General features: G+C 35.2%; 1 protein-coding gene across 3 annotated transcripts in view; it reads right to left on the reverse strand.

Annotated features, from left to right (window-relative positions):
• Positions 1-959: 959 nt before the first annotated feature.
• Positions 960-23,264, reverse strand: part of KCNK2 (potassium two pore domain channel subfamily K member 2) — a gene marked incomplete at both ends in the record, with an annotated part of 212,585 nt that continues 190,280 nt past the window's right edge. For all 3 annotated transcript variants that reach the window (XM_080699580.1, XM_080699579.1, XM_080699581.1), the window contains one exon: positions 960-1,277. In XM_080699580.1, the coding sequence (XP_080555706.1) occupies positions 960-1,277 (318 nt within the window). The remainder of the gene's footprint in view (positions 1,278-23,264) is intronic.

The raw sequence follows: 23,264 nt of genomic DNA on the forward strand, positions 1-23,264 counted from the left end.
ACCCCTAGAAATAATCCATTTTAAACAGTTTTCTTCTGTCAGGTCATTTATGTATATTTCTATATAAACTTTCTTCTGTCTTTAAAAAATGTATAGTCATTAATAAATGATAAATTCCAAATACTGCCAGGAAAATAAAGGACTGTTTGGGGGCAACCAATGTTACCGACCTGGTAATAATTACACTATATATATGTACCGTCGGTACCTGAGTCAAATAAATACTCAGAGGGGCCATCTCCGCACCTCCTTTCTCTGCAGTGCCTTTAACACTAGGGTTTCTGAGTGTTGCTTCAATGTCCTTCTAGTTTGGCATCGATTCTTTCTTTGAGCATTATCACTTCAGCCATTTTACACACTGTTTCCAGCAAGGTATGGTATTCTAATAGGAGTACTGGGGTAAAAGACTGTGGAGGTGAGCCTAGGGGTCGGGGCAGGAAAGGTGAAACCATACATTAGCTAGAGAGGTTCTGTTTCTTCATAAGATAAGGCACTGACAGAAAATTTCTTAGGTAAAAGGCTGCATAAGAATTTCTTGCCATTTACAAAAAGAAATGTTGTCATCCATAAATGGTCCATATCTAGGCTCAGTTAGGTAGACCCTGAAAAGTTAAGGACTGATCCCTCAAAGCTACATTATTACCCAAAAGCAATTATAATTCGTTCTGAGGCCTTATGGCACATTAGGAAAAGGGAGGAAAACAGTCTGGACACGAAAAGGCATCAGACAGTGCTCGTCCTTCCACTCAAAGAAAGTGGACCATATCACAAGCATCATCAGAAAGAGTGCTGGCTCAGGATTCCAGATCCTCTTGATGGCCGATGACCATGATGGGTATATCTATTTGCTTCCCCTTTTTGAGCTCATGCACAATTTTTAAAATGCTACCAGCAACAGTCATAAAGAGCATAGAGAAGTCCTCATCTATGGCTACACCTAAGGCTCTTCCAAGAGAGGGCTATTTAATGTTCTCAATCACAGCAATCTCTTCGCCAGCACAATGTGGCGTCAAACCATTCAAATAGATACTCTCCGTTTTCAGTAAGGGAGGCAAGACGTCCCTCTCACTGGTCAGGTGGTTCACGGACAGGGTCCTCCTGCAAGGAGTCAACTCCTGGCTGTGGTTACCGGCCAGTTCTGCAGACAGCTTCCTCTTAATGGAGGTGGCACGCTGAAACTTGTCATAAATCTCCACGCTGAGCCGCCTCCTGGTTTCTTTGAATTCAGCTGTGACGTTTGCTGTCCACTCTGCAGCGTGTGCTCGGAACTCTCCCACCTGAAATAGGGAAGCCGGGAAAAGATGTGGTGAGATCAACATGATGGTCGAAGTATCTATTGTGTTTTATCTCCAGTTCATTTTATTCAGAGGCTTTAGAAAGAAGATAAGAGCAGCCTTGTGTAATACTGATGGTTTGATAGTGTAATTAGGGAAATTGTACAAAGCATGATTTTATTTTATATAGATAGGGCTCTAAGTATTAAGAACATAAACTCTATAAAATTATATTTCAGAGGTATTAGATAAATTAGTTTTTTGTATATTTATACTGTCATAGAAACTTCTAATGCTGTAAACAGGCAATCACTAATTCTCTTTAAAAACATTCAGAGTTTTTTTTTAATTTTTTCATGTGCATGTAACTTTAAGAAGTATTTGGGTGAAGAAAAAGAAGCAAAACAAGTGTTGGGCGTGCTGGCGCATGCTTGTAATTCTTGCGCTTGGGAGGCAGAGACAGGAGGATTATGCAGGTTCGAAGCCAGCCTCTCTGGCTTCTGTTTCAAAAAATATATATATTTATATATAATAGGTTTGGGAGTGTATCCAGGAGGTAGAAGGGTTTCCAGGAACCCCAGTACCACCAAAAAAAAAAAAAAAAGAAGAAGAAGAAGAAGCAGCAAAACATAATAGAAGTAGCAAAGCAGAAAAAAAGGCTGGAATGACCCAGGAGGCCTGGGTGAGTTCTTACAGCAGTGATGCTGTTTGCTGAGGATGTAAATTCAGGTTTTAGAATTGTTATGTTATCTGCAAGAACTTTGTAAACCATCTCTTAATGGTCATTTAAGAATAACCTAATTTTCAAATTTGCAGTAATATATTTTGTTTCTAGCTGAGCATAGTGGCTTGTAATCCCAGTGCTTGGGAGAATAGGCAAGAGGACCCCAGGTTCTAGGCCAGACTCAGCAACTTAGTGAGACCCTGTCTCAAAATAAGAAATGTAATAGATCTGGGGGTATACCTTAGCATCTGAATAATAGATCTGGGGGTATACCTTAGCATCTGAATGCTCTTGGATTCAGCCTCCAGTACCCCCTAGTATTTTATACATCAAAAAATATAGCTTTTGCCTTCAGTAAAAGCAAAAAAAATAAAATAAAATAAAACAACAACAAAAAAAGAGAACTGGCAGGTTTGTTTTGAGGTTGGCTTAGGGAAAAGACCAAGTTTCTGAAAGAATGCTTATGGAATTATGAAGTAGTTTAATCTGTCTGAGCTAACCTTTTCTCAGCTGTATTATAGGCATCTCCACAGTACAAAACAAACAGGACTGCTGCTCTAATGTATTCCACAACTGCAAGATCCTATGTGTTTACTATTGTGTAGTTATCTTTTGGGGGATTAGAGAAATTTGCCAAACTCCAAGTATGAGAATGCTGAAGTATCTACTATCTGACCGTTAATCACTTAAGAGACTTAAAAATCATGTCCCAATGGGAAAAGAACCAATCTTCCAGAAAAGTTTACAATTACCTTTCTAACTAACCAAAATTTCATCATTTTTAATATCTCCTAGATTAGTCTCCTAATATGGGGAGTTCCTACATTACCCCTCGCCCTCCTGCTTTCAGTTCCATGATACCCCTGAACTCAGTCGCTTTCTCATCTGGTAAGTAGATAACTGAAGCTCTGTTTATTTATTTTTTAGTTTTGTTGTTTTTTTTAATTAATCTTTGATATGGGAAATAAAAATGATGGTCTCTAAATGTTAATGCTTATCTGAATGATAAAAAGGAACAGATGTATACTTGTAATTGGAGAGCCATGGGTATCAGTGTGTGTGTGTGTGTGTGTGTGTGTGTGTGTGTGTGTGTGTACATAAAAACAACCAAAATAAACATTTTAAATATCTTGGAGGATAGCACATGATGGCATATCAATTCTTTTTCACCCATCTATAAACACACATTAATACATCTATTTTTTATTTGAAAAGGTCTTTTCTTTCCTACCTGTGATGCCCTAATAAGATCTGCTTGTTATCTGGGTCTGGCTTTGAAAAAAAGCAAAGCTGGAAAAATGAGACTTTTGCAGCTCACATAATTGGCAAGATCAAGCATTTCCTAACCACTGTGGCAACTGCAGGGAATAAGGTGCTAAATTAACAAGGTAGCCTGGAGATATTTTCTCCTTCTATAAAACACCCTGTCCAACCTTACTTAGATACAGAAGAGATAATTAAGTCTTTAACCTGGCTTTTGGAGAGACTCAGGTTAGGGAAGGATAGTCAATGGTAAGAAACTCCAAATCAGATTTGGCTCCCTACAAATTCCATATAGACTTAACCAATAACCTTTCCACAGTTTATATTATTTTTTCTGTTTTTAACATAGCTGTCTTTCTGTCTCAATGAATAGTTCTTAAGATCAGAGTTCATACTACATTAATTGGTATATCTAAAGCATGTGGTACAAGCAAGGCACTCAGGAGAAACATGTTGAGTAGCAATTAATACATGAACACTGTCTATAAAACTTTGAAATGACCCTTTTCATATGAAAAGTTAAGAGATTCACTTATTTCTAGACCAATTTCAGCAAAATATTAAAGATTTAAAATTGTATCATGCTTAAAGATTATACTCAAATTAAAAAAAAAACTCACTACTTGATAGTCTTGAATAACCTAGTTATTTTCCAACATGTTACTTTATTTTCTTAGTTTGCATTATAAGCCAGTAGACCTGAGCAGTACAAATTCTGGGTTTTTTTTATAAACAATAATTATTAGTGAAAAACTAAAAATATTCTGACATTTGGTTCTATTGTAACAATAATTATTTTAAAAGAATCTGTTTTATTCATAATTTTCTAAATGTGTAAATATAACAAGTATTAGTATAATATTTTTATGATGAGCTTTTTCTAGTACATATAATAAAGGGACAAAATAATTTACATTATTGCTTAAATAAATATCTGTGTAAAATACTAGAATTAGCTATAGTATAAAATTTCTCTCCATATAAAAGTGGTTAACCAAAAATAAGTACTCACCTAGGGTACATTGACCTCAGTAAATTGCTAAGCTATGCTTCAATCTTGGGGTACAATTTGAACCAATGGCTCAGAAATTACATTTATCCCAATGACTTAACATTGGCTTTCCAACTCTTACTTTACAACCAATCCTCCATGAAGAGAGAGGCTGCTGACCCTCCTAGAACTCGCCTTCCCTTTCTTTGGTAATGTCTCCTTTTTAATCTTTTTAAAAAATTTTTCTATTGGTGCATTGTAGTCATACATCTTAAGAGGGTACAAGATGGTAGAGGCATAACATGTACACATCACTTATTTACTTTTTCCCAAATTCCGACCCCATTCCCTCCCCCCTCCTTCTCATGTTTGCCTAGTGATTGACTCTGATGTTTATGAATGTACATCATGTACATTAAGGAAAATATTTTTGTCATAAAAGTCACATGCCACTTAGCAATATATAAAGACCTTAAAAACTCAAAACTAAAAACCAAAGAATTAAATTAAAAATAGTCAATAGATCTGAACAAACACTTCTCAAAAGAAGAAATACAAATGGTCAATAAATATATGAAAAAATGTTCAACATCATTAACAATAAGAGAAATACAAATAAAAATTGCCCTGAGATTCCATTTAACCCCAGTTGGAATGACAATAATCAAGAATGCAGAAACAATAAGTGCTTGTGAGGACATGGTGAAAAGGGTACTCTTCTATACTGTTGGTGGAACTGCAAATTAGTACATATCAGTATGGAGGTCCCTTAAAAGACTAAAAAGGAAGCCGGGCATGGTGGCTCATGCTTCTAATCCCAGCTGAGACAGTAGGATCTTAGTTTGTGGCCAGCCTCAGCTACTTAGTGAGGCCCTTTGTAACTCAGTGAGACCCTGTTTCAAAATAAAGAATAATAATAAAAAGGGGGGGACTGGGGGTACAGTTTGAAGGTAGAATACCCCTGGGTTCTATCCCCAGTACTGAAAAAAAAAAAAAAAAAGACTGAAAAGGGAGCCATCTTATGACTCAGCCATTCCACTTTTGTGGGTCTTATCAAAGGCTGTAATCAGATTACTATAGACATTTCAGGGCATTTCCATGTTTATAGCAACTCACTTCATAGTAACCAAACTATAAAGCCAGCCTAGGTGTCTGTCAACAGACAAATGAGTTATAAAGTTATGGTATATACACACAATGGAATTCGATATAGCCATAAAAATAACATGATAATGTCATTTGCAAAAAATAATGGATGAGATTTAAGAATATTGTGCTTAGTGAGATTAACCAGTCACAGAAAGTGACAGGTCATATGTTTTCACTCATATGTAGAAGCTAGAAACAAACTGGGAAATAAAGAATACCTCAGACAAATGAAAGGAGACACTAGGGGAATGCGGTAGGGGGCTCAGGAGAGAGTGGGGGAGAAGAGAGGAGAAAGGGGAGATCTGATTATGATAACTATTCAAATAATCCTTTGTTTATACGTGAAGACATTTGTATCTATGTAAATACTATTTATGGGGAGAAGGAGAGAGGGGTGGGGACATAGGAAAACACAGAATGCATTCTGCATGACTGTATGTATTTATCACTCTGAACCTCATAATGATGTATAGTTCCAATGCACCAATAATAACAGTACAAAGAAATACTAGGCACACATACAAAGTTTAAATGTTAATCTTATTTACTTGCTAATATTCTAAGTCTTCTCTAACCACAATATAAGTTCTATGTATAGCTTCAGCACCTAGGACCTGGTATATAGTAGACTTCCAATGAATACCTGTCAAATGAATAAACTTAGCATTGAAAATGCATGTGTTCTGTAATGTCAGAGTTTAATCATAATAATTAGCAATTACATAACACACATGATGCCTGCTCTGCTTTTCTGCTCTCAATATATACTAATCTTTCTCTTGTATCTTTATTATCATAAATATATCTGCAAAAGAAATGCTTTTAAACACATTGATTTGCAAGTGTTTTTTTTTCTCAGTCAATGTTAGTGGCTTTTCCATGTTAATGCTCATTATTCAGTTTATTTTAGCTGCCTAGCATTCTCCAGCATGATGCATATGCATACTTTAATAAATCCCCTACATTGATGAGGCTGGCTGGGAACATGTGATCCTCCTGTTTCAGCCTCCCAAGTACTGAGGAGGGAATTTCCAAACCTGGCTAAGTCTATGTTGTTAGTTTTTTATCCCCTCTAGACTTGGTATTTTCTGTGATGTGGAGGAAACAAGAGACTGTTCCTTATAGAGTTGTTATGACAATCAAGGAAGTTAATATTTATAAAAGAACAATGCAGCGCACATAATAGGAAATATATCTGTATTATTTCACACAAATACGTATTATTAATACTGGTCTGTGTCTTGAAACAATTTCAAGATACAAACCAGTATTAATAATAAGACTCTTTTTTTCAATGATTAGTGCTTATTGAATATCATTTTCAAGTTCATAATTCTTGGCAGTTTCACTCTTTTCATTCTACATACTCAGGTATATACTCTATATTTTCATGTAAAAATAAAAACATTTGAAAAGGACATTTGATATTTTAATTATCTATTAATTGCAATTTGAAACTGAAGCGGCCATGATAAATTGAACAGAGAATAAAAGTCTTCCTTAGTTCTCATGTGAGTTTTTTCAAGAATCAAATTTCACAGTCACTCTTATCTCACAGGTGGCACTAATCACGCAGAAAGGAGAGAGGATAGAGGATGGAGTGGAGAGGAGAGAAAGGAGAGAGAGACAGAAAGACAGACGAGAGAGAGAGAGAGAGAGAGAGAGAGAGAGAGAGAGAGAGAGAAGGGAAGGGAAGAGAATGGGGAAGGGGAAGGGGAAGGGAGGGGAGGGGAAGGGAGGGGAGGGAAGAGGGAAGAGGGAGAGAAGAGAGAAGAGAGGAGAAGAGAGAAGAGAGGAGAGAGCGCTCGGGCTTTCTGTGGAGCCCAGAGCTTCTACAACCTATCTATTCCTGCCAGTTAGGAAAAGCCTAAACCTGAGAAGGGCTCAGAATTGTTGGAGTCCATATATATCTTTAATGTCTTTCTTTTAATTGCACTTAATCTCTGGAAGGGACAGGTGATTTTGTCCCCTTTGGGGAATATGTGTGTGTGGAGGGGGTCCTAATTTTTAAATAATTCCCAAGGGAGGAAAAGTAAGACTTAAAGATCATAACAGCTGCAGTGAAAACACCAAGAAAAGGGGCAGGCAGGGCAACTGGGGAATGTTCCAGCTCCATAACTACACTCTGTGTGCCCACAGTTTAACCTATTTTGAGTTTCAGATTTATTTATATAAAATCCTCGGTATCTTTCCAGAGGAATTAAAATTAGAGTACTGTAGTGATACTTGTATACCCATGTTTAATTGCAGCACAGTTCACAATAGCCAAATTACACAACCAACCTAGGTGTCAAGAGATGAATAGATAAAGAAAATGTGATATACAAATACAATGGACTTTTACTAAGCCATAAAGAAAAAGATTATGTCACTGTAAAAAAATTAATGGAACTTAAGAACATCACGCTAAGTGAAATCAGCCAGTTGCAGAAAGTCAAGGATCCTATCCCATGTAGTATGGCATTTGTGGAAAAGTTGAAAGAAAATAGAAAACAAAAAGGACTTAGGTAAATGAATAGAGAGACAAGTAGAATAGTGGAAGGTGATGGAGGTGAGAGGAGGAGGAAGAAAAGGAAGCTTGAAGAAGGAACAGATCAAATAATGCTATGTTCATATATGAATATATCATTACTACTGCCATTAGCAAGTATGGGGGTGGAAAGAAAGGGGAACAGGATAGGACCTGGAGTGAAACACACCAAGTGATGTGTGCACAAATAAATGTATCACTTTGAATCTCACAATACTGTATAATTATGATTAACCACTGAATCTTATTAAAATAAAGATAAGAAACTACTTTCCAACAGAAACAAGCAAGATATGTGTGTTCTTAAAATATAAAAGATTCCACAGTTACTAATTGTAATAAAGCTAGTGTTGATAATATGGTTTCTAAAGAGAACTTTCAATTATTTATTAATTCCAAGAAGTAGATATGTATTTGGAGGAGTACAGAGCAAATTCATACTGTATGGAGGTTCACATTAGAGTGAAGATACACTGCTTTAATTCCTAAAGATACTGAAAACAATAAATTGACTGATGAACACATGATCTTGGGCTACTCATCTAAACCAATAATGTATATGTCTCTTCTTTATTGTGCTTTGTTTTTTCTTTATTATTCAAGATACTGAACTTTAGGAATATAACTGCTAAAAGTTTGAGAAAAATGGTACATCAAAAAAGAAAAAGAAAAAGCCAGGCGTGCTGGCGCATGCTTGTAATCCCCGCGCTTGGGAGACAGAGACAGGAGGATTGCGCAGGTTGGAAGCCAGCCGCACTGGCTTAGGAGACCCTGTTTCCAAATAAAAATAATATAAAAATTGGTCTGGGAGTGTATCCCGGAGGTAGAAGGGCTTCCAGGAACCTCAGTGCCACCAAAATAATAATAATAATAATAATAATAATTATTATTATTATTATAATGAAAAAGAAAAAACTATTTCCATTCCTTTAAAAATAACCACATACAGTTTTCTATGATTATTCATTATTAATCAAACAACATACAGTGTCCTAAGGTGTAGACTCATGACTCATCTTTATGTGGTGCATGATATAGAATCCAGGGGCATTCTACCTCAAAGCTTTACTCTCAACCCTATTGTATTTTTTTTAACGTAGAAACAGGGTTTTGCTAAGTTGCTGAGACTGACCTTAAATCTATGATCCTCCTGTCTCAGCCTCCCAAGTACTGGGATTATGGGCCTATAACACCATGCCAGGCTTCAGATTTAGCTTTTAATGCTGACAAAATTGTAGCACTGAATTCAAGTAATAAAGGTCCTTTTTTTTCCCTTTAAATTGAAAACTAAGTTCCTGAGAATGTCACATTTACACAAGCAATATTTTTTTTCTTGATCGACATGTTAATGCTGTGGATAATGAAAATTAATTCCTTTGGATATTCCTGATGTTAATTTCTATTTTTAGTCTATACCTGGAAAGATGCAAAGGATTATATAAATTTTTTAACATTTTCTATTACTTGCTTTGTGGCCTTTGTGGTCTAGTTTGAAAAAGGTTCCATGAGCAGCTGAGAAGAATGTGAATTTAGCTGTTTCTTTATGAAATATTCTGAAAAATGTCTGTTAAGTCTGTTTGCTTTATAGTATTCTTTAGGTCTGAAGAATCTTTACTGATCTTTTGACTAGATGACCTATATAATAACAAGAAAAGTATATTGAAGTCTCTTAGTATTATTGTATTGGGCTCTATTTGAGTTTCAATGTCAAGTAGTATTTGTTTTATGTAATAAGTGCACTGATTTTTGAGACATAAATGTTTACTATCATTATATCTTCTTGGATTGTTCCTTTTTACAGTAAGAAGTGGTCTTCTTTGTTCCTTCTGATAATATTTGGTTTGAAGTCTTCCTTTTTGGAAATGCAAGTAGCTACTCCTGCTTGCTTTTGATCTCTATTTTTATAAAACATCATTTTATCTCCCTGTATCTTTCATTCCCTGTATCTTCACCTATAAGGTTAAGTTTCTTGTAAGCAGCATATAGTTGGATTTCAATCTTTAATCCACTTAGCCAGTTTCTGTGTTTTAGTTGGAGAGTTGAGCCATTTACATTCAATATTATTATAGAGATGTGATTTTTATTTTCTGTCATTTTGAAATTAATTTTATGTACTAAAATTTATTGGATTTTTATAAAAATCTTTGGTAACTTAATCAGCTGGTCTTTTATCTCTTTATGCCTAAGCAATCTACATCATTATTAACAAAGCTAAGGACCAAAACGTGAACAAAAACAGCTCCTAATGAATGACAATGAATGTTTCTATAGATCATTCACTTGACTAAAGAAAGAGTTCTTCTAGATTCAACGTATTTTTAACTTTCAGCTAAATCTCACAGGTGACCTGATTACAAAAGAAAAGCAAGGCAATGGAAGTCTATATATAGGCATTTCTTCTCTAGACTACTGAGAATGCTGTCACCCTATAGCTAAGTTTAGTGGGCCACTCCCTGTTCTTAATTTGCAACTTCACAATCATAAACAGCATTACTGACTGCTCTGTCCCTTCCAATCATTCTTTGTTCATAGTTTCCAAATTAGTATATGCTCATGGTTATTGTCTTATATCTTACATTTAAGGTCAATTCTCAATTGACTTGATAGACTCATTTTCTTCTACCTTCCCCTCCATTAACTTCATTCCTCATGGTTTGATTCTTAGTATTTTCCCTAGATGATCACATCCTTCTGACTTGGGTCTTACCTACTATATGCTGATGACTCTCAAGTCCACATTTCCCAGTCAACTCTCTACTGAATTCTGAATCTAACTGATGGCAACTGAACACCTCACTTCAGATGACACCCAGGCATGTTCTTAAATGAAATCATTGATTTTCTCAGACCTATTCTATTAAACTTCGTATCATAACCTAGCACCATGAAACACTAAGCTTCCCAGTTTGAACTTAAATATAACCCCTTGTTCTTCCTCTTAACCTTATATCAAATCAACTCTAAGCCTTGAAGAATTACCTCTTTTTCTCTCAATTTCTTCACTTCTCTCCATTTCTATTCTTGAAACGCATCAACCCACCATTCTGCTTCATTTGTATTACTTCATAGTTCCTAACTATGATAGAAAATAAATATCACATCTATATAATAATAATGAATGTAAATGGCTCAACTCTCCAACTAAAACACAGAAACTGGCTAAGTGGATTAAAAATTGAAATCCAACTATATGCTGCTTACAGGAAACTTAACCTTATAGGTGAAGATACCCACAGGGAGTTAAAGGATATTTCATACAAATGGAGAACAAAAGCAAGCAGGAGTAGCTACTTTCATTTACAACAAAGATTTCAAACCAAATATTATCAGATCAAGTACTTTCCCCTGCACAAAGTTCCATTAGCTCCTGTGATCTATGGTGTACCAATGTTTAGTCTCAGTTATAACCATCCCTTCTGAACTCCACTCTTAGAAACCATCTTGAACATTTCTTTTATCTTCCTAAGATGACACCCCTTCTTTTAATCTTATTCATTCATGTTTTTTTCTGATCAGAATAATGTTCCCAGACCTTCTCTGGATTATTTCCTACTTGTGCAAAATTGGACATCTTTATGGAGCCGTTTCTTGAGCCCCTACAATATGTTAGGATCATTTGCTATTTGTTCCTATACCTGTCTGTATGCTTTTTACTTACCTAGCATTACTCACATAACAACTTATAACAATTATGAATTTAATTGCACATCTGGTTTCATAACACTAGGAAGGCCATACCTAACATATTCTATTCAGTATTCCCAGATCCTAAAAGAGTATAGTAGGAATTCAGTCAGTACTTGTTAGAAAAATAAATAACTGAAGTGCAAACACAATCAATCATTTGATATATGATCAGGTAAAAAAGATTCTGTTACCTCATTTAGTTAGATGAGACAGTCTTATTCCACTCAGTGAGAAGATGCAGCCTGTAAAAAGTACTGATCCACATCCACATCTGGTTACATTAAAAGTCCCAAATATGTTCATAAAAACTAACATTTTGTCACTGTTGAGTCTCCTGACCGTCTCAGAAGCCTGTGATGATACTGTATCTCAACAGCACAGTGAAAAAACTCATACCTGTCTCACAGATCCTTTAAATAAAATCCCCACACTTCTCCTTACTAATCTTCTAGCCATTTTCATCTCTCTCACCACTTTGCATGACATCTGCTGTTATTCCAGAACCTGGGCTTTACCATTGTGTGAAATGAATCGTCTAAAGTTAAAGAAAGGTTCTCAATTTCAATTTAGTGGCATAACCATGGACATTTATTACATATCTGATATTTTTTCTAGGAAGTAAAGTGTCACAATGACAGAGGTCCAGTATTTGCCCACTCAGTAGTGGTCCAACCATTATAGAATTTAACACCAAGAAGGCCCTTGTGATAACAGTGACATAATTTTTGTTTGTTTGTGATACAATTTAAAAACAAGCACTTGCCATATACCAACATGGCTAGGGCAGTTATACTAAATTGCATAAAATTGATTGCATGGATCAAGAAAAATAAGAGTTCACACTTCTAGATGTTTGTAATTGAAGATTACAATAAGGTTATCTGTAACCATCAGGAGCGTCTGCAGCTCCATTGACTCCAATCAGCTACGTGGCACATTCCTCAAGGATCAAGCTCCTAGTCTTATTTCTCATCAAACTCAACCTTCCTCACCATGCACTTCACATAAAAGCATGCTCGGCAGTGCTTGGAGAAGAGCAACTTCATGAATACAAGTGTTCTCAACTGGATGACAAATGTCATGACAAAGACTATGTGTTCTATTTATTTCTTCTTCTCATGACAGTATCCAACACAGTAATTTGAACAAACTAGACTTCTCCATATTCAGATGAGTGAGAAAACTGTAACTGTTGTCTAATAACAATCCTCTTCCTGTTCCAACACACTCAGGAGCTCATACCTGAAGCTGAGATTTGCCTAAGTTCTGTATAATCTGCATGTTTGTACAGTCTGAGGAGAAAGCAACTCATCAACAAATTTTAATAGTACTAAAATTTCATATCTTTTGACACAAATCAATAATTTATTCCATACAATAATTTCTAGCAAACAAAAAAGTAATTAAGAAGATGTTCTCTGAAGCATATTTTAATAAGATAATACTGAAATTAATAAATGTCATATAAGAAGTCAATATTTTAGCTGGATGTGGTGACGTATGCTAGTAATCCTAGTACTTGGAAGGCTGAGAAAGGAGGATCACAGATTTGTGGCCAGCCTCAGCCACTTAATAAGGCCTTCTACAACTTAGTGAAACCTTGTTTTCAAATAAAAAATAAAATAGGGCTTAGAGTTCAGCTCAAAGATAGTATACCCCTAGATTCAATCCCCAGCATAAAATAAAAGTCAATGTTTATGAGAAGTCTCGCAGTTACAGGAACTATTTTCTACTATGATTGTGTTAAATAATAAAGAAAATAAAATTATATTTTATATAACTAGTTATAGCCATGTATAGTAATGAATGCATATGAGCGATAATATTAAAAGCAAATAAAAATAGAAATTGTGGATTAAACAATTGAGTATCTATTTTGTGCCAAGCCCTGGGCTTAGTTCTGGATTTCTTGAGATGCAGAAATTTCTGGGTATTTTTACTTTTGATCCCCTATTCCTGGTGTTATATCATTTGTGCAAGTGTAGCATATAGCGTACTCAGACTTGAATAAGCCTTGTGAAAGCAGAGCTCTCTATGGGACACTATTTATTTGCTCAACACAACTTAATAATTAGGATTGGGCTACAATTGCCCCTGGGAGTCTTTCTACTCAGATATCAAAGTTAAAATATAGCTTGAAGAAATGACTGAGACTATTTGAGTCTAGATTTCTGAGTCATAACTACATTGTTTACAAATGTATATTAATTACACTTGACTATAAGTGTAATAGATGTAATTCCTTATCCTGATTTTCATGTTTGTTTAATATTTTTATTTCTGAAAGTCTCCTATTCTGAAAGTATTCTTGTTTTTATCCCAGGTCAATCTTCATTGGGATCATTTCTTTGTAACAGAAATTCTAACATGATTTAAAGAGATTTTTCTTTCTTTCTGTTTTTTTTTTTATTTCAAGTTTTAAAGTGCTTGCTGTTTATAACCTTCATTTCTACAGAAATCCTTTTCCTCCAAACAACTCTGCAAAATGTCTACTATGTACTTTTTTTTAAAAAAAATTTTTATTGGTGCATTGTATTCATACATCATAATGGGATTGAAAAAAACCCGTGTAGACATACATGCACACATCACCCAGTCAGCCCCCGCCCAATCCCCACCCCATTCTCTCCCAACCCTCCTTCCCATGCTTGGTTTAGTGGCTGATATCTATGTTTGTTTAAGTACATCATGTGCTTTAGAGAGTTTTCTCCCCCCCCCATCCCCTCAGCTAGGTTGCCTTATTTGCTCCTCTATAGGAATTTTACTCAGCCATAAAAAATACAATTACATCATTTTCAGGGAAATGGATGGAACTGGAGGACATTATGCTAAACAAGATTAGTCAGTCGCAAAAAGTAAGAAATCGGATGCTTTCCCTAATATGTGAAAGCTAAGATGAAATGGGTCATAGAAGGAACTCCAGGTGTACTTTTCTAAGAAACTAATTTTTGAGGTGCAGTATCTTTGTCTATTTCCTATTTCCCTTTGATCTGTATTTTAGCCAGACTTCTGTGAAGACTCATCATAGAAAGACTTATCATTCACCTTGATCTCCCCCCCCCCCACCTTGTGGTGCTAGGGATCAAACCTGAAGCCCTGCACATGTTAGGCAGGTACTCTTCCAATGAGCTACTTATCACTACCCCTAGAATCTTTTAATAAAAGACTAGTTTCCAAAGTAATTTTATCAAAAATTCCTTTGCATGGCAGAAGTCACTATCTCCTACCGACTAGAGTTACCTGAAATTTCACTCTTGAGTATTAGTTAATATGCAGAAGGTTCCCCAGTTTTAAACAATGCTGTCATCTGAGTTTTGTTTTGCATAAGATCCAGCAATCACCAAGAAGTTGAGTTTCAGTTTAAATCTGCCGCCTAATTTAACTACATAAACTTGGGAAACTCTTCAAATTTAGAGTAATTTTAAATAAAATTGTTTACCTTTATTAGGTAGCAAATAATGTTGGTAATGTATAGCCTACTTTGCGTTGCATTTTCAGAAGCTGCCTAGACTATTTCAACTTGAGCATCAGAGCCCACCAAAGCTCTACCTTTCTGAACAAGTATCTGGCTCTTCTATACATTTCCATTAAAATGGAAAATCTAGTGTTCTCTATTCCAGTTTTTCCCCAGTCTGCTAGATTTAAGAAAATTATATAGTCTTCTATAGAGTTTAGTTTCCAATCGTAAAAAGAAGAATTAAAGGCCCAAACGTACTAATATTCTAAATGATTCAGCTCCCAAAACCGAGTACCTCAACAACATTATTGTCCTTATTTACAGTCAACCACTTCAGTGGAGATCTAGAGTGATTTAAGAATGTGTCAGCAACAACTCTGAAGGGCTCAGATGGTAATTCATACTTCCTCTCAAAGCCCCTTGCACTTATAATTTTCTTTGAAATACTTCTTTTCCACCTGTACTTTATGTACAAGGCCCCCCACCCCATCTCACAATCCTGTCCTAATCATTTTCTTCCTACAGAGCTTACTCTGCCTTACCTATATTTTCCATCCTAATTGCTTTTCTCAAGTACTCCTTAACAATGACTAACAATCACTTGGGAAAGGTAAACCAGTTTCTGTTATGCATCATCTGTAGAAGAAGAATTTCTTACTGAAACTCCATAAGGTTTTTCCAATTACCAACAGCCCGCTTAGGTATTGGTTAATACTTATTAGCTTCTACTGGGTTGTGTTTTGGTTTTTGTACTGGTAGTTGAGCCCAGGCATGTTCTATCTCCAATTTAGAGCCCCCAGCCCTACATTACTTTTTATTTTGAAACAGGGTCTTGCTAAGTTGCTGAGGGCCTCAGTAAGTTGCTTAGGGCCTTACTAAATTGGTGAAGCTGTTCTTAAATCTGTGATTCTCCTGTCTGAGCCTCCCAAGTAGTGATATTAGAGGCATGTGCCACCAAGCATGGTTACTTTCTACTTTTCTTAAATGAAAATAGATGCTCTTTTATACAGATATAATCCCTGTTTTTTATGTGGGTTGAATAACACAGATGTTGTCAAAAGAATCTTCAGTATAGCACAATAAACATATATGTTCTGATAATGACCAACTGGTAATTTTATTTACCAGCAATAAAACTGGCAATTTTATTTACCAGCAATAAAACTAAAGGAGTCATTCTCATCTTTGACCAATACTTTTTTCTTGCCCTTTTGACAGTGAGATTTTAATTTACTTTTATCAGTGCCCAGATATTTGTGCACCTTAGTGCTTTAAAAAAGGTTAAATATTAAAAGCAGCTGGCTGAGTTAAAAACATTCCCCTGGTTAAACTTATAAAAATAATTTGAAGCCTATTTTTCATTCTATTTTCAGAGGCTGCCTAGACAATAATCATTCCTAATAATTAGCAGTTATTCATTTTTTGAAGTATTGACATGTCATTGTATTGTTGAACTGTACTGAAAGAGCAATTTAAATTATTCTCTTTATCAACCAGGTTAAGAAAAAAGGCCTAAAAGTGTCACACCATGATCCCAATAGAATAGTGTGATATTTTCTCAGATTTTCAGGAAAGTATATGTAATATTCATAAAATCTCCTTAGACTAAAAACTACTTTATATTAGCAATTCCTCAACTTTTCAATACCACACACATTAATATAACTACATAAGAATTAATTATAATAGCAATTAATCTTTTTAATACTTTTATTGGTGCCTTGTAAGTATATATCATAGTGATGTATATTATTGTATTATTGTTTTATTTCTCTAAGAATCTCACCTGGCTCCTCTTTTATCCCTGCCCATAATTAGGGAGATAACTACATGTATAGACATAGCCTTATTTGAACTGTTCTGATAATGAAACTTCATTTTTCCCTCTCTACCTCCCTCCCCCAGTCTTTTTCCACCATTCTACTGGTTTTTCTCCTCATTTAACTGATGTCACCTTTGTTTTCTATTTTATTCTAGCGCATATATATATATATATATATATATATATATATATATGAAAGAAAAATATGACCCTTGACTTTCCTAGACTGGTTATTCTTATTTAGCATTATTTTCTCTATTTCCATCCATCTTCTTGCAAAAAACACAATTTTATTCTTTATGACTAAGGAAAAATCCATTGTATGTATGTACCACATTTTTGTTATCCGTTGATATGTTGAGAGACATCTAGGCTTGTTCCATAATTAGACTATTGAGAATTGTGGTACTATAAACATGGGTATGCATGTATCCCTATAGTATTCTAACTTTAACTCTCTTGAAAAGATAATGAAGAGTAGTATAGTTGAGTAATCTGGTGGCTCCATTTCTAGTCTTTTGAGGAACCTCCATACTGATCTCCACCATTGTTGTATTAATCTACAATTCAACCAATTGTATATTAGAGTCCCTATTTCCCCACATCCTCTCTAGCATTTATTATTATTTGTATTTTTAATGATTGCCATTCTAATTGGTTGGATGAAGACTGAGGATAGTTTTGACTTGCATTTATCTGGTTGCTAATAATGTTGAATATTTTTTATATATTTTTGGTCATTTATATTTCTTCTTTTGAGAAGTGTCTATTCAGTTCAGTAGCCCATCTGAAGACTTCCAGAGTTTATACACAAATTCATAAATGTATCTGGGTACAAAATCAACTTATAAAAATCAAGATGTTTTCTATACAGCAACTAGAAATCCACTGACAAAGAAATTTGGAAAATTATTTCATTCACCACTGCCTAATAAAAAACTATTTAGGAATAAATCTAACAGAGGAGAAAAAGACCTCCACAGGATGAAAAGACCTCTTGAATTTTTGGATGGGCAGATAAAAAATACTGCCAAAAAGCTCACACTACCAAAAATAAAATACAGATTCAGCGTAAGTCATATTAAAATATCAATAGCATTCTTCACAGATATAGAAAAAATGGTCTTAAAATTCATATAGAATAACAAAAGATCCAGGAAAACCAAGTTAATACTGAGCAATAAGAACCATGCAAGAGGCATCACAATACTTGACTTCAATTTATACGATAAAGCCATAGTAACAAAAACAGCATGATAGTGTCACAAAATCAGATAACAGACTACTGGAATAGAGTAGACAATGCAGAGACAAATCCTGAAACTGATAGCCTTTTGATTTTTGACAAAATGTCAAAACATACACTCGAGAAAAAGTAGCTTTGTCAATAAATAGTATTAGAAAAACTAGATATCCATTTGTAGAAGTCAACTCAAGATGGATCAAAGACGTAGAAATTAAACCTTTTTAATTAAATCTTTTCAATCACTAGAAGAAAATATAGAACCAACTCTCCAACATATATGTACTTGTAGAGGCTTCCTCAATAAGACCTGTAAAGCTCAGGAAATAAAATTAAGAATCAATAAACAGAATATCATCAAATTAAAAGGCATCTAGCCTACAAGAATAAGAGAAAATCTTTGCTAGCTATTCCTCTGATAGAAGACCAACATCTAGAATATATACAAAACTTAAGGAACTTAATGTTTTAATAAAAACAATACCAAGAAAACTAATAATACAAAAGTTGATATTAATTTAAATTATATATTTAATCTAAAATGTTAAAATATGAGATCTATTAAATGTTATGCCAAGGTTGGGCATAAACCCCCAAACATTTTCTTGTTGTGGAGTAAATACAACTTATTTTTGGTGTCTTGTCACAGAACACCCTTGAAATTCTCCCCATCACTCTAGAATTGGGATTTTCTTAACATTTTGTTTTATGAAACCCATTCAACTTAAGCAAGTTATCATTTTATATAAAGATGAGGATATTGAAAATCACAAAACACAAATAATTTGCATACTTTTCATAAAATTTCACACATTTCATATGATTGAGTTACAGGAACCAGATACTCATTTAACTGTTAGAGCAATGCTAAAACTCTACAAGTCTGATGATGGGGATAGTGGTAATGGGGGTGGGAGGTAACCATCTGTTTATTGTTTGAGTCCTGAAAGGTGTGTGAAACCACCAAGTCAAAAGTAATGATTTTGGGGAAATACACACAATGGAATTCTATCCAGCTATAAAGAAGAATAAAATCATGGCATTCACAAGAAGATGGAAAGATCTGGAGAATATTATATTAAGTGAGACCAGCCAAGCACAGAAAGAGAAGGGACATATGTTTTCTCCAATATGCCCAAACTAGGGAGCATTGGGGATAACAGATGGACTCCAGATAATGGAGGGGAAATCTCAGCAAAGCTAGAATGGAAGGATAGGAGATGAAGAAGGCTAAGGTTGTAAATGGAGGAGCTACATCCGAATATGTGTAAAAGTATGAATATAGCATGGTTAACTTGGACACTCATTGTTGGGAGGGGGGAAGGAGAACTGGGGTGGGGGGGGGAGGGCACCAAGCACAGTCTAAATGTATACCATTTTCAATATGTTCCACTTATAAATACCAAAAGTAATAACTGAATGTGAGTGTGGGCTAGAAATTTTCAGGCATTCATCACAAAATCTATTTGTCATGTATGTAACGAAGTGATTTAAACATTTAATAAAATTTCAAAACTCACTCCAAAAAACTAGATTTAATTATTGCTTATCTATATAAATAAGAGTGTTTTATATTCACTAAAACAAATCCACTAAAAGATGTTTTACATTCTTTTCTCTTCTTTTCATATACAATCCAACTCCAACCTTGTTAGGGAGAGTAGAGGTAGGTAGTTATAAGTACACTAGATTGGGGGGGTAGTTCTAAAGCAGAATATCAGTGCCAAGCTATCAGTCTGAACATGCACACAGGGCTGGCAGCTCAGCATGGATGTCAGAGTCAGAGAGAGGCGACAAGAGAAACCCATAGAAGGGAGCCCAGGAAATAGCACTGGAGGCCAAGCATTCCTGTAGGGCAGCAGCAGCAGCAATTCAAGATTATCTACATACAGTGAGACTGATTAAACAATAACTTGAAAATATCAGGAGTCAGATATTGTCCTGTAGATGAGAAAGGAATTACAAACATAAAAGTAGAAAACTAGAAGGAGCTCTTTTATATTATATCAGAGATACCAATATGAACACACCATTTTCAAGACAGGATAGACTAAGAAGGTAGGGGAAGAAAAGAAAGAAGGAAGGAAGAAAAATGAAGAAAGGAAGGATTGATGGAAAAGTACAGGAAAATACATATATGCATAAAAATAATATAAATTTAACTCTGCATGAGAGTACCTGAGAGAAGTGATACTCCCATTAACAATCAACATACAAATCTTTGTTTCTGAAATACTATTTTCCCCTATCCACTAAAAGAAACTATGGTTGATTGGAGAAAAATATTGTTTCATGGTGAGGACAGAGAAATTATACATTGAGTTCAGAACATTTAATTCTGCCAGAGTATAAAGAATTGTTCAGAGGATGGTGGGGATATGCCAAGAAGACAACAAGCCTCAGACAATTTGAGCATCATAATAAATGATGATTGTAACAGTACAAGGAGCATAAATGTGAGTCTATGCTCACATAAAAATAAGTAATAACTTTTTAATTAAATAACAAAAGAAGTGCCAGGCATGGTGGCGCAGGCTTGTAATCCCCATTCTTGGGAGGCAGAGACAGGAGGATCGCACAGGTTAGAAGCCAGCCTTGATGGCTTAAGAGACCCTGTTTCCAAATAAAAATATATAAAATAGGTGTCTGAGAGTGTAGCCCGGAGCTAGAAGGGTTTCTAGAAACCCCAGTACCACCAATAAATAAATAAATAAATAAATAAATAAATAAATAAATAAATAAATAAATAACAAAAGAAATATTAAATACACAGGGGGAATAGGAAATTCACAGTGGAGAATTCTGGCAGTCAGCACTTTCTCTATTCTCGTTAGTATCTCAATTCAGATCACACAGTGAAATCACATGCCCTGGATAGGAGACAGTGAAAATAATATTTCCTAGACTATTTAGATTTATGTTGAATATCAATTTATTATAATATTTATATTTTATTACCACATTTTAGAATATATTAAATAGTCATAGATGTCAGTGTTTACATTTCACTTAAAGCTGGGCATTGTGGCACATGCTTTTAATCCCAGCATTTGGGAGTCTGAGACTGGAGGATCATGGTTCATGGACAGCCTCAACTACTTGGTTAGGCCCTCTGCAACTTAGTGAGACCCTGTTTCAAAATAAAGAATAAAAATAGGGCAGGGGGTATAGCTTGGGGGTAGAATGTCCCTGGGTTCCATTCTCAGACCCACAAAAATAAATAAATAAATAAATAAATAAATAAATAAATATAAATTTCACTTAAAAATTCCATATTATTTGACTTAAAATTATATGCACAGGCCTATATTTTCAAAGTAATTTCATGAAGTTCTCAAGAAAACAATGTGAAGAACACTTGTCTGGACCACAAATGGCCACTTACAGTACTGGAATGAAGTGAGAAAATGTTTCTCTATCAATCTCTTCTCTTTATTTGGGGTTAGAAATTGGGACTCACTTCTTTATCCTCCATTTCAACTTTTCTTCTCACCCTATCCCAATTTTTTTAGAAGAAAATGTAAATATTTTGGCACCCTATAACCTGATTGATTTAGAAAGTACAACCCAACTGTGAGCTTCAGAAACATAGGTGTATCTTAAAACTGGGCACATGCTATTAGAATTTGTAGGTTTTTTTTTTTTAACTGGAAGGAGACCATTTCTTAACAAATTATCAAAGAGTATGTGACATGGTACAGGTTATAAACTCCTGCCCCATTAATTAAATTCAACATTGACTGATGTAAGTGGAGTCTTTATTTTTTAAGACGGTAAAACATTTAAAGAAATATATTCTGCAAGGGGCATTCATTTGTATGCTTTATTTCAACTGTCTAGCACATTATGGGTACATTATAGCTCTTCAATAAAGTTTTATTAGGTAAATGTCCAAGAACCAAATGAATTTGGGGGTGTTAAAAGCAGGTTGGCTGATATCAGAGTGGAAGAGGATACAGAGTATCAGAGAGAACACCATGAGTCTTAAACAAGGAGTGTCATGATTCACAATTACAGTAGAATGTGCTGGGAGAAGGGTACTGCCCTTATGGTGCCTACCGGCTAAACAGACAAATAACTGCATGAACAGATATGAATTATGGCTAAGTAAAATTAAGACAAAATCAAGAATGTGATGGGGGCTGTGAGGAAGAAAAACAATTTCAACGGGAGGGGTCACATGGGATGTCTGGAGAGATGTGACATTTGACCTGAGATCTGAATAATCTACGCAGACAGCAAGGTGACAGGTGTAAAGAGAGGACTGATGGTCAGGGCACAGCACTAGGAAGGGACAAGACTGACATCAGAAAGAGCCTGGTGCTTTCAGAGAACTGAAAGAGGCTTAGGTGAGTCCAAAAGATGAATCCACAGGAGGAGGCTGAGCGATGAAGAAAAACCAAATGATGCTGAAGTCAAGTCCAAGATTTTGGATTCTGCATTCAGAGCAATGTGAAGCAGCTAGAGAGTTTAAAATGCAGGATAACCTGCTTCGACTTGGGCTTTTGTTTCTGTAGATGCATTGCGTGCATAGACCAAAGGTCCCCGAGGTAAAGAAAAAAGAATAGAATACCTACTTTAATTTATTCTTATCAGGTTCCTCTAATGTTTCTTATGTGCAATGACACTGGTGTCCTTTCTTGGCCCTGTGACCAAGGAGAAGAATGTTGAAGAGAGAACAGAGCTTCCAGGATGGGCAGGTTGATGGGGCACCATCATCTTGGCAGAATTACCATTTCCATGTCGTTGACTGATTGAACATGACAGCCTCCCTCAGTTCTGCTTCCAGCATCCTTGGTACTTCATCCTTTGCTGGAGATCAACACTGACTTACATGTCTACATTCCAGACCTGATCTCTGATTGTAACTCTATTTTCTCTGTTTTACTCTCTAAACACTTGTTATCTTGTGTGGTGATTTCAGTGATCTTGCAGAAATGTGTCCTATTGGTGCTAGAGTCAAGGGGTCCCTTTTGACTCCTTTCTTCACAATTTTAATTGTTCCCCATGACACACCATCTTTATGGTCTCCTAGTACCCTATGCATTTTCTCTTTACTTAAACATTACTGGTAAATGCCCTTCTACTCTGGCATCATGTGGTGGCTACTCATTTATATCTATC

Source organism: Muscardinus avellanarius, assembly GCF_963383645.1.
Source record: "Muscardinus avellanarius genome assembly, chromosome: 7".
Lineage (NCBI taxonomy): Eukaryota > Metazoa > Chordata > Mammalia > Rodentia > Gliridae > Muscardinus > Muscardinus avellanarius.